The sequence below is a fragment of the Apteryx mantelli genome, chromosome 1, assembly GCF_036417845.1.
Source record: "Apteryx mantelli isolate bAptMan1 chromosome 1, bAptMan1.hap1, whole genome shotgun sequence".
Taxonomy (NCBI): domain Eukaryota; kingdom Metazoa; phylum Chordata; class Aves; order Apterygiformes; family Apterygidae; genus Apteryx; species Apteryx mantelli.
This window is the reverse complement of record NC_089978.1, coordinates 113,666,055-113,679,278: the sequence shown is the minus strand read 5'-3', so window position 1 is coordinate 113,679,278 and position 13,224 is coordinate 113,666,055. Positions and strand designations below refer to the sequence as shown.

Genomic DNA, 13,224 nt, shown 5'->3' with positions numbered 1-13,224 from the left:
AATAATCAATACCTTGATGCTTTGGAGGAAAACAAACTCTGTGTTATGCATCTCAGCCGATTGTGTACTACTGTACAGAGGTCAAATCTTCCCTGATCTCCATCACTAACTTCACCATGGAAAACTAAATTATGCTCTGAATAATAAGTTCTGTTTACCCTTGTTATGTTAGCCTGCGCAGCTACAAATATTATTAATCATCATAATATTGCACAGGCCTGCTTAAAATCCAGATGCAGAGCCACAATCTGATCTCAGTTATACTGGTACAAATTCAAAGTACCGGTAATTTCATTTGAAAGGATGTCACTGGGGTTAGTTTCCAAGTTGCCTTTGGACTGGATAAATTTTGTTCTGTCCTCTCCTACCCACACTTTTATTGTCATAAATTATTTATGCCAGAGGCAAACCGCTATAAGACCGAGTTATATGAAACAGTATTTCCACTCAAGACCAGTATTTATTTTAAAGGCATTTAAAACTGGTTACACACTGTGTATCACCTTTCATTCTCAGCAAGTTGAGGAATATGACTTCACTTAAAAAATCATTCAAAATTCACACATTGCAAGTTGGCAACTACAGAACTGAGTTTATAGGTTGGCTATCCATGCTTATTATACACAAATACAAAACATTAAAACTACATTAATGAGGTTGCAAAGTCAAGCATGCAGCACCTAAGAAGTGCCAGAATTAAGGCTGTCTACATATCCTTTAATTGCTCCATTTCTGTTTATGCCTTATGGGACTGGTTGCAATTATATGATCGCATACTATTTTTTCCTCAAACATCTCTGCGTTGTTGGTATTCTTTTAATGAACAGGTGTTTAATATTTTGCTTTAGTTGTACTGTTTAGTGGGTGGCCTCCTGTCATATTACTCAAATCTCACTCCAAAGACAGAATTATTAATTTCCTCATGACCTCAATTATACCTATCGTAATGCTCCATAAACAATTCGCTTATTTTCACAACTCTTCTCTGAGGTGTGATGGAGAACTAAGAAAGGAAGGTAAAAATATCTGCTAAATTTGTATGCCCAACTTGAGACACAGAACAGCTAATGTTTTTTGAGAATTTAGCATTCTTTTTGTATGTCCAAAGCTTAGCTTCCACTGAATTTAGTCACAGCTGGTAAAATGTTCAGAACTTCTACCAATAAGAATCTTAAGTGAGAAAATGAGGAACACAAAAATGGTGACCACCTATTAATAATTTAAATGAATTACACAGCATCACATAGGAACTCCATTATACAAGCAGGGATAGCCATTAGCAGAGAAAAATATATTTTGCCAGCAGAAGAACAGACACACTCAAGAACCTATAGCTCTTCTCCAGATGCTAGAGATAAAAATGTGTCTAAGGAGCAGAGCTGCTTCTGCCCATCTCTCCCACACCATTGCTCTTGTGCCACTCTTCATGTTGCCTGTTCTCCACCCCACCCCTGCAAGTCCCAGTAGCTTTTGGCAAGTAAGTTTAGTTCTAGTCTTCCTCTCCACCTTGAAATCTCAGCCTTTATTTCCCATTTCAAGTCTGTCTATTAGCTATGTCCCGTCTTCTCTACAGCTCTTTGTCCTGAGTTTCCTTAAATAGGCACTCTCTCTTCATCAGATTTTTCCTTCTCTGTGCACCTGCATTCAGTCTTCTGCCTGTTCCCAATCTCCAGCTAGGTTTGGTCCTACCTGTACCTATGTGTCCCATCCAGCCTGTGTCAGTGTTCAGACCCCTTCTTGTTCTGGTCACTAATTTTGCCAATTTTTTCCAGCTGCAGTCTGGTTCCACAAGCTGATTTGTCTCCTCCTGGCTCAGAATATTGCTGTTCACAGCTTGCGCCAAGCAAGCATGCAAGTCCAGTCTCCCTTCCAACTACCTATGCCTCTAACTTCTTCATGTCTTATACCAAACTGACTCTCTTCTGCTCTGCATTTCAATTACACTCGAACTGCATTGGAGCTTCTTTCCTCTGTGCCACCCAGATACAGTCCATCCAAAACATTACTACAAGAAAAATTGTCTGAAGTAACCAAGAGTCACCCCAGGAGACTTACAGGACTACTAAACCACAGTTGCAGGAAAAATGCTGTTAAGAACTACACTCTACCTGGTCTCTGTGGAGTATGAATTTATGATTTTTTTCCCAAGAGGTTCATAATTAACTAAATTTAAATTAAACAAAATTATTTGGAAAAGCCAAAAATTATATCCCTGGCATAGTAGTTATTTCCTGTCAACTTTTAGGTCCCTTTTGTTTTCTCAGAACAAAAATCTTCATCCATTCCTCTCCCTTGAATCCTTCCCCAGTTTCCGCCAATTACATCTTTCACCTCCCAACTGCAGGAACTTGACATGAGCTAGCACATATTCTTTTTCAATATTCTTAGGAAAGAATAAACTATTCTAGCAAAGTTAAAATAAAAAAGTCATGTGAAGCAGACATCAGGCATGGAAAACTTGGGATAAAGCAGTTTTAGTTTGGCAAACTTATTAAAACTGAACCAAGTAACTAAAACAATAGTTGTTAACCTTAATGATAGGCAACATCCTTGGTCTGTCTGTAATTTTGTGGATCTAAAAGGGAATATCTTAATGAAACTTTCTGTAGGTTTGTAACAATCCTATTCACAACTTCTCAACTAAAAGAGCTCAGCCCAAGCACTGCTCTGAGCTCAAACACAATACACACTACATTTCAGATGATCTTAAACTAGGAAATTCAGATCCAAAACTGTATCCTCATAGGTCAAGGTGATTTAGAGGCCCTGTATCATTCCTACAATTTTAAATAACTCTGCAGGTGCCTGCATGCTGACTTGGTCCGTGAGTAAAAAGTATTTTACACCATGTTTATAAAAGCTGCCTGTAAACATCTAAGAAACTAATGTACGCATACTTGTGAAATTGCTACTTGTGTCTATAAATGTTTCTCTACAGAGGATGAGAAAATAAATTCCTATCACATATTGAGGCAGTAAGTGGTCCAAAGACCACTAGGTAAATCACTCTATTCCACATCAAGGCAATTTAAGAGTATACCTGTTTCTTTCAGACCAGCTTCTCAAAATTGTGTATTTTCCACAACAGTTAAGAATTTGCTAGAAGATAAATAGCTATGTAAGTGCAGATCACAGTTATCAAGGACATGCAAATTACAATAACTGTTATTTCCATTTTGCCATCATCTCTGCATTTTGCACAGTGTGAATCAGGAAAGAACAAGTTCTCTCTCATGTTGTTTCCTGCATTTGTATCACTCAGACAACCCCTTGAATATGTCCAACAGCTAATTATACAGCTATAAAGTGATCAGAGTGAATGCCATTGCCGATGCAATTAACATTCTTTATGTGAGATTAACTGGATTTGAGTCACCTGCATAAGTTGCTTACAATGTTAATCTCTCAGGAGACAGAGCACCACTTGCTTGAACATGGTAAATAAAGAAGGTTTCCTCACACAACCACGTCAAATATAGTTCCAGAGCCAAACCTCAGAAAATCTCTCTTGACTTTTTCCTTTTTAAATTGTTTGCCCATAATAAAGCCTTGTGGTATAATTAAACACTGTTACTCTGTCAACAGTATTCAGAATGTAATATACTTGAGAAACAGCAAGCAAAAACAATAAATTAAAATTACAGACATATAAATTTGTTTTTAATACAGCTATTTTACAAGCTTTCACTGAGTAAATAAAGTAGCCGCTGCCCAGACTTTCTCTGATGAATATTAAAAATCTTTGAAGAGAACTATAAAATAGGTCATGGTTATATGTCATGTCAACCAGTTGTGCTATTACTAGGGTGACCTTTATAACTTCAGAATAAACTTTGCTTGCAGTTATAAAAGGGGATTGTTAATGCAATCAGGATAGACACCTACAATATGTTGCAGTGCTTGAGATATGCACTGCAAGAAAACCTTGGTTAAATAGTTCAATGGATGTAAGTCTACAGAATTCATCCTAGCCAGTAAAACAGAATCCTTTCCTTGCTTTGGGTGCTGACTTAAGTTAACCCCAGAACTCAATTTTTCCTCTATTTAACAACTGGTGTATGTATCACAGTCCATTATAGAGACTCTGATGACCTTCAGATGTATTACTGCCCTTTCTCTGTTCCTCAAAAACTCAGACAACCATATATGGGACCTCAATCTAATTAAAACGATCCTAACTACCTTAATATATTTTCTCTACTGAGGCAACTGCTGGAGTGAAGGATTTGATTGTCCCTATAATGCAGGGACTCAATCTGATTTAGAACTGTTTTCTCCTTCTTTCCTGGAGAGAAGGTATCATTTTTAAAAAAAGCTTTCCTGTTCTAGAAAGAAGCACTGAAACTTGTATTAAAAGGCTCACCTTGGGGAAGGATTTAACAGTAAATAGTAAAAAACAAAAAAAAAACAAAAAAAAAACAAAAACAAGCAAGCAACCAACAAACTCCTGCCTCCTTTTTTCACCCTAGAGTTCTTATGTACACAAAGGAAAGTAACATTAAATTGACAGAAGTAAGTTTCATTTCAGAACACTCTCAATATGGTAGATATTTCATTAACCACAACATGATCTGGACAAGATAAAACTGTTACTGCCAAAAATGAAGATATGGAAGTAGACAGGATACTAGAATCACACTGAATTTGCATGTGCTGACCAAATTTGCATGTGCTGACTACTTTTCAAATAAGCGAGAATACAGTTGCAAAACCATATGGTTTCGTATTTAAAGATATTCTTCTACTGCCTCTCTTTGGGCATTTTATTCCTTTTTCGTTTGAGAAATAAGTATTTGTGGTGATACTGCAAACTTCTGCACTCTAAACATTAACCAAGATCCTGCGAGCTTGCACAATAAAGGCACTGAACACTGTAAGAGGCACATGCAAACAAACTGGAATGATTTTTATTGATCATTAGAGCTTTTCTCTATTAACACACATCTACTGTTGTGCTAGTGTCAGGAGCAGCTTTTTCTGAGCATTAGGTACAGACTTTGGAGATTAAATCAGACCCTTTTTCAGAGTAGTATGATTACCCTATTACAATGTGTCAGCATCTTTGGATGACAAATATTGCAAAGCCAAATCATCTTTTTACAAACTACCATAAGCACACTGTAAATGGAAAACGTAAGGATTTGAAGAAAAACAGGAGGACCTTTGCTTTAAAGGACAAAATAAATACTGCTGGTTTCTCTGTCTTGAACTGAACTGTGAATGTACACTTGATTTAGGTAGGTTTTCCCTGTGGTTGGGAAACTCGGGACTAGTTTGCAGGATATGACGGGACAAGACTCTCTACTAAGGCCATCTATACAGTCAGAGTTCAGGAAGGTTAAAAAAAATGGGGCACAATATCTTCATTAAGGGGCTTTTGGATTTTCTCCCCTAACATCATGCCATCTATAGTAAACTATTTCTGGAACTATTGTATCTCTTTCAACCTGACAATATCCGGAGAACATCAAACGTAAATACTTCAAGCATCAGACAAAAATACATATTCATCCCACAGGACCTTATTAGCTGAAAAAAGATTCAGGTACCAAGGCTAAAAATCAAAGATTAGTCTAAAACAGTCTTTAATATAGCCGAATTGACATATCTTTTAAGATATTTTTGTCCTTTTCTTAGTTATGCTTCACGTTCTTTCGAAGCTCTTCTAAATGCATTTCAGTCTTTTTCCACTGCCTGTTGCCAGCTTCTTGAAGTCAACATATTAAGGCTTACACTGATTCCACTGGGCTTCAGAATCAATATACAAGATACACCTTTGTACATTCTCTACAAATTTGCTTTTTAAGTCCAAAGGAAACAAAAGGAGTTTGAAATCATCAAACCATCTTGAAAACTTGAGAACAGTGCAATAGCATGACAAAATGACAAGAAATTAGTTAAATGGTAATCCTTACTTTCTTTAATTTCTGGCTTCATACTAGGTATTTGCATACCAAGCTTTCTTACACATTGAATCATGAAACTGTTTCTGTTTTGCATCTGGCTTGAATTCTGTTCAGCCAGGACATATGAGCCTAAACACAAGGAAACCAGCCTAATTTGTATCACTTACACTTCTGAATTTGGCCTTTAGAATACAGTAGGTTCATAATAATAAAGCACCGTGCTGCGTCTTTTTGTGAATGTTAGGATTGATGGATTACTTATTAACTTTCTTTAAAGGCCACCTTTGTCATCTTGCTCTGCTCCAAGATTACACCTTGGAGCCCCATAAAGGCAAAAGCTAGCAGTAGTGCTTGGAAGAGAGGACTAACCAAATCTAATGGCATCAGTGTCTCTATTCAAAACACAGGAATAATTTTGGGAAGCATTGTTTATATAATCAGTTTGTGTTATGACATTTTACTGTGAAAGTTTGGCAATTTTCTGCTTGTAGAAGAATCATGACTGGGGAACAAAAGAAATGCAATCTGAACAGACACCTACAATATGCTGGAACTCATTGCGGATTAGATCCTAAGTGCTCAAAATTATGTTTCCTATGCAGATAGGGTGGAAAAAAATCACGTATTTTGTAAAGGTTCTGCATGTATTATCCATAACTACTTTTCAGTAAAGGTTATTGAACGGGCACTCATCTGAGTGGATACATTCTGCACATGGGAAACTTTTCTCCTCCCACTTCTTTCCAAGGTTTTCATTGACCTTTTCTTTTTATTTTTAACTCAAGAAAGGTGTAATCTTTTAGGCTAGGCTTCCCCGCTGTTCCTATCAGGCCACCAGTCATCATCACACTGGCTCAGGTTTTCCAGAGTGATGCCTCAAGATCAATTTATTGCACAGGCAACCAGAGATCTGTCATGAGTGACATGCAGAAATTAACTTCAGGTATTACAGGAAAACTTGCAGAGCCAAAAGTAACAAGTGGCTGACTCCTGGGAAGGTTTAAGAACTGGTGTGAAACAGTTCCATTTCCGGCAGAGCAGTGTGTTTACTAAGGCCCCCTTCATAGGGGAGAAAGGGATTTTTGGTTTGTTATTTGGAAAAGGAGTAGAGATGTTAATAATCAGCTAATTAATATACATTACTCTCCAGAATCAACACCAGTTGTTGACTAGCCAGCCACATTATTCAGTCCTCTAAGTCTCCTGCTTAACATACCTTCATTTTAACAATAAAGCCTATGTTCAAATATGTTCAGAACAGCTGAAGTTGGGCACCTGAGTAATATCTAAGCATTATGTTATTTTTAGCATATTTTTCTTTGCATTTGCACTATTCCCATGTTTCCCAAACCTGTGAGTCAGAGCCTTGTGCTTGCAGAGGAAGGCTATGAACTTTAACAGATAACCAGACTTTTGCCCACATTCAGTAAAGCCAATCTGAATACGCACAGCCGACCTGATGTTTCCCAGAGTTGCTGGATTTATTGCGTACGCTCAGACTGATAGTAGCATCCAACAGACAAATTGCTTTCTGAATACATCATGGATGATGCCCTCCAGCACACCATGCATGTGCACACACAGAGGCTCCTGCCTACAGTCCAGGAATGGGTGCAGTTGGGAAGGGGTACAACTCTGCTACTGGTGGAAGGCCAGTCCAAGGCACCTTCCTTCCTATGGGGCAGACCAGGACTAACCTGGACACATCTATAGGGCGAGCCCAATATGCTGGAACATAAAAGCTTCATGGCCAGGCGGCAGCACAGGATGAATGAATTGTCTTGTCAGACAATGGGAAACTTGAGCACCTGCTTACTGCATGCTACTCACATATAGCAAAAGGCAAGATAGGAAGGGAATCCCATGCCCTAGATAGAAAGGGAATACCTTGAAAGAAAAGGAATTTTAGATAGGAAGATACCTATATAGAAAGGAAATTTTAGATACAATTTTCTTCAGATAGACTAACACAATTATGAAAAAATGAAACTTATAATTTCATTTATTGCTGATTTTGTACAGTACTTGCAAAATAGATTGTATTTTACTAGTTGATTGCTATGATTAAATCCTGTAACAATTTTTCAGAATGTTGTAATTGACTATATAACATTTTACATTTTACACAGCAAACCTAATACTTAAACTGATGAAGAAGATACCTTATATCTCTTTTACATCTATATAAAGGCATAACCTCAACATATTAGTTGCAATGGAGATAATAATTTGATAGAGATCCTTTCAGCATTTTTGCAAGGTATAAGAGTTAAATTTTTAAAATTCATATGCTTCCTTGAATCCATAACAAAGTAAGTAAAGTGGAAGCCTTTACAGTCTTGCAACACTGGGGAGTAACAAATCCTCTGTCACTCATGGATCTTGCCTAACAGAAACCTTTCTATGCCTTGTGTGACTCCCACAGTTTGTTTTTCAGGTGGACAAACAAACATTGAAATGCATATATCTGCAAAAACAGACAGTAGTATTTGTGATTGGGTTTCCTGGTGTACCATATTAGGCAGAAGGTGAACAGATTAGGAGCATCTGCTTTACAAAGGAGCTTAGGATCTCTATGAAAAGTCTTACCGGAATCACAAGAAGTCTTATATGGATTTCTGCTATGTATCAAGAAAGTAGCAGGAGGGAGCATTATAGTTATTTCTCTTTCTCTTTTGTATTTATACATTTTTCTTTAGCAGTGAGGGTTTTTTTCCTTATTGATTTTCTTTTGTTTGCTCAAGACCTCTTGACTGATTCCTATAGGAACATAGCTAACAGTGAATAGAAATGGAAGACTGCAGGATCTACCACAGAAAGTTTTATGACCTTGCTTTTCACCCAGCTGTTAGCAGAATGGATCCAACTCTAAGTTCAGTATTACTCTGTTCTTGCTCTAGAGCTCTCCATTGGGCAAATGATCCTGATAACTTCTTGCCTCACCCATCAAGTCTGGCAGCTGTGTCATGCAGGAAACCTACCCATTTCTGATTCATTTGGCAACACCAAAAACCAATGTGATGCCCTGGCTTACATAATAAAAAGCTGTTCTGTGCCCTTTAAAAAAAAAAAAAAAAAAGACGATGTATCTTTATATATTCAATGAGCTGATCTCAGGATTTTATCCAAGGACTTTTTACTGGGCAATTGAGCTGTTCTGTGCTCTGTGACAAAGGTTTGATTTCACAATCCCACAGGAAGGAGGAATTATTTAAACAGGCAGCGCTGGTCCAAACCTCTGTTAAGTAGGCACTGTCAACTGGGTTAAAAGTGGCTCAATTATATTTGACAATTTTGTGAGGGAGAGCATTATCTCCTGGATTATGGTTTCTGAGCATACGCATATCACTAAGGACCTCCAATTAGATTTAAAATATGTGCTTAGAAAGAAAATGTTGGGCCATCACAGTTCCATATTTAGACATTGCCCCCTTTGAAACCTGTTTTTTTTTAGGAAACTGTGTAAGGCAGCTTAGACAATACTACTGTATATTGTTAACCTTTTTTTGTCACATATTTTGATGACTTAGCTAGGTAAATTCAATAAATGACATTTATAGCAAAAAGAAAACAAAAGTTTGAGTGAAAACAAAACAAAAGCTTCAGTAGCTTTACCAAAGACAGTCAGCTCTGCTGGATCGCTGTCTCGCTCCCCCACCATGTTGGTTCCAACACAAGTGTACATGCCAGCGTCACTTTTTCTTGTATTGGAGATCATCAGCTTTCCACCACGTATCTGTTTCAAAACAAGGAATATATCTGTAACTTCAGATAAACAAAAGGTATTAGAAAAAAAGGTGCATTCTCAGGCAGCAACAGTCCAGAATTTAGGCATTTAAAAGTTGGGGTTTTTTTGTAAATGTATGTAATACTTAAAAAATTGTAATCCCATCTACCTGGATTTAAATATCTTTAAGCTGTTCTGGAAGACATTTTATCCTACTGACCACTTTTAACTGCATCTCAATTTTTTATTTTCATTACATGCTTTAGATTTGAAAGACTACATTTCTTGCTGCCTCTTTAGCAATGCAGTGCTTATATTTCTTGCATGATACTATGTAAAGCATCTCTTTAAAAAAGATCTCTTTAAAAAAGGCAGTTTTACTTAGTTTTATTTATTTGTTTTATTGTTATTAGTGCTTGAACAGTTTTGTTGTTCACTAATTAAGAGAGATTTTCTGTTTTTCCTGGTGATGCAAAAAGACTGAATCTAGCCCACACTGAAAATTCACCTAGCTCCCATAAGCCTTATCATTTTCCCTGCCACAGAGATTTGCAGAGTGAAAGAGCAGAGCAGCTAAAATAAGCACAGTAACTAATTTGCAGATTGTGGAATCATGGTCAGTGTCAAAAGTTAGAACATCAGACGGGGTGCTTCAAAATAAGCTAGGAATACAGCCCAAGAAACTTGAGAGTCGGGGAACAGTAGCCAGTTCCATGTCATTTTTCCTTCCTCCTTTACTCTTCGGTAGACCCTCGCAGAGACAGCCTGGCCACAGTAACACAAAGAACAACTGCTGACATTGTTTAGCTTGATACACTGCCTCTGCCAACCAAAGCAAAGGACAAGTCTTTCAGTAGTACTTCCATATTGAATAAGATAGCACTGAATGAGTTACGGATCACTACATATGACATAAAACTTTATTAAAGGAATATTAATAGTGAATATCAATAATGAAAAGCTAAGCATCTAAAAATTTGGAATAAAATATGTCCATGCAGCCCTAATTTGTTCCATTTGTTTACACATACCATGAAACCATTTCTAATAACTCAATAAGTTAGATCTTTTTACTGGATCCTTTTTCATTCAGTATGCAGAATAAACCATCCCAGAATTCAACCAGTATTATTCACTTACTCAATATGTATCCCTGTTTAGGATATATTGTTCTTTAGAGTATAGCCTCAACCTTTGTTTAGAACAGTTTCCAATTACTATGCTAAATTTGACATTGCAAACATCATCTTCAGTCTCTTTTCCTTGGAATATTTGTGAACCTCATAAACATTACTGAATTTGTTTTTAAAAGACCTCTTTGATATAAGGGTTGATATTATTCTCATTTCGCAGAGAACAGAGATCTAGAAAAGGTAAAGCCAAATTGGTCAAAGACATCCACTAACTGACTCAAGGTAAGACATCTCGCACCTAATATTACAGTACTTTATATGATCAAATCTACAACTTGCTCTGACTTCAGTTACAATGGTTAAACAAATCAAGCCTCAAGAATTTCAAGTTGGACACCAAAACCAGAAGCAATAAACACATTTTTCTCCTTATTTCAAAAAGCTCACAGAAGAATACTGCCAAGCGTCTCTATGGAAATGGCAAGTAGATTCAGATCCATTTCTGTTTCCCTCTGCTGTTTCAGAAGCCCCGGCTCCTCTGTGTGTCCTTACCACTGTCTTGAACTGCATGTTCCTCTGAGCTTTTTTTATTCTATGCCTGCAAACTCAAAGTCAGGCAGCTTCTGACCTCCACTCCAGTGTTGTACACAGTCAGCTACAAAGCAAGACCTAAAGCTATGAAGGCCTGTGGTGCTCAGCTGCGGGGTTTTAATGCAGGCCCCCTATCTATAAATGACCTTTTAATTGTACTCACACTGATTCGCTCTTCCCTGTCATCAATGCGGACTTTATCTTTCTTCCAGTAGATGGTAGGCTCAGGATGTCCACGAGGTGGCTGGCATTCAAGAACAGCAGGCTCTCCAGCTGCCACCACAACATCTGTAGGGTTTTGGCGGAAATCATCCCGGAGCACTAATGCAATAAATGAGAGAGAGAAGAAAAAAATTACTAGAAGTGACATAATCATAAACAAGGGAAAATACATGCATACACATATATGTAATTAAAAGCTCCAAACATTAAACTGGTCTCAGTCACTATTAGGTGATGACTTTGTATTGTATATTTACTATAAAAGACCTCATAAAATAATTTGCTGAAGCATGACCTTTTATCCAAAAGAAGCAATTTTAATATGCATTTTTTTCCTTATTTTTTCTCCAATGTAAGAGCCATTATGAGAATGTAATATTCCTTGCAAAAGTAGTATTGCAGGTCTGATACTGAGTTATTTTCAGAAAAGAAAACAGCATGCTGAATACATGGCTTGCCAAGATCTCCAATTTCAGTATAAGCTAGATAAAGAAGGGACACAACTGATACTGAACTGCAGAGTTCTGCCTTGATTAGACGTAGTTTAATTATTATTATTGTTATCACCATATAGATGCTGAAGTGATCATCAGTTTTGAAATGTGCCAAGCAAATCAAGCTGATGTTAGTGTGCTACCACAAAACCTGTTTCTTCCTTTTTTTTTTTTTTAATATTACTGTAACTCTGACCAGTGTTGTCCCACAACACCTAGAGAGAAAAGCATTTAAATCACCAAACTGTTTGAAAACTAAATTAGGCAATACATGCTAGCTTCTTATGTAAATCACACTTCTATAGAGAAGGATTAGGTCCAACTAGCTGGCTTGAGTGTACTAAAATGATATACACTTCATTGTTATTCTTCCATGTATGTCCTAGTCTCTAGGTTAATTGACATTCTTATAAACATAAAACTGAAAATAGCTCTAGATGAGCTACTGAAATAGAATTTAGGGCATTTCCTCTCCTTGTATTTCAGCAACGTACGGCTTTCATTACAGCTTTAAGACAGTTCTCGCCCTTAATGGAACCAGGGCCCTCTGAGAAATTAGAAAACATGAGAAATTAGAAAACACTGTAGCCTAGTGAAGGGGCAAGCCAGGAAGAGTTCAGCAGAAATTGTTCACTCTCATTTTATAAGCAGAGATAATTTACTGCTTTCAATGTTAATAAAATGTGCCTCATTTTAACATTTGGAACTGAATATTTTTCCATTCTGTAATAAGCGAGAAGAAAATATGATTAATACATACAAGAAATACTCTCTGAATGGGGTGAGGTAAGGGGGGCTTGAATGTGATACTCTAATGACATATGAGGTAACTTTCATTGTTCCTCTTTTTGGGATATACAGGTAGATCCCAAAGGAAGGAGAGAATTAATTGGAAGTTAATTCCTTTTCTAACACAAAAGTGAGCCATTATTTAGGTCTTGCTTTTCAAGCATAAAATAAAAGTGACAGGACTTATTGGCAATAAATGTCACCCTGGCGAGAACCCGTATTCTTCCCAAGTAGTACATCCAATACGTATCTTTTTCCCAACAAATAACTAAAATTCTCAGCCCCAAAAGTATCTCTGACTAATACAAATCACTAATACACTTTTGAGTAACTATAATCAAATCAACAGAAATAGAATTCAT

At 37.0% G+C, this 13,224-nt stretch overlaps 1 protein-coding gene across 1 annotated transcript in view; it reads right to left on the bottom strand.

Annotated features, from left to right (window-relative positions):
- ROBO2 (roundabout guidance receptor 2) overlaps positions 1–13,224 on the bottom strand; it is a 477,419-nt gene that overhangs the window by 144,922 nt on the left and 319,273 nt on the right. The window contains exons 3-4 of the mRNA XM_067299835.1: positions 11,521–11,678; positions 9,522–9,642 (exon numbers count right to left, since the gene is read on the bottom strand). Coding sequence (XP_067155936.1) covers positions 9,522–9,642; positions 11,521–11,678 — 279 coding nt within the window. The remainder of the gene's footprint in view (positions 1–9,521; positions 9,643–11,520; positions 11,679–13,224) is intronic.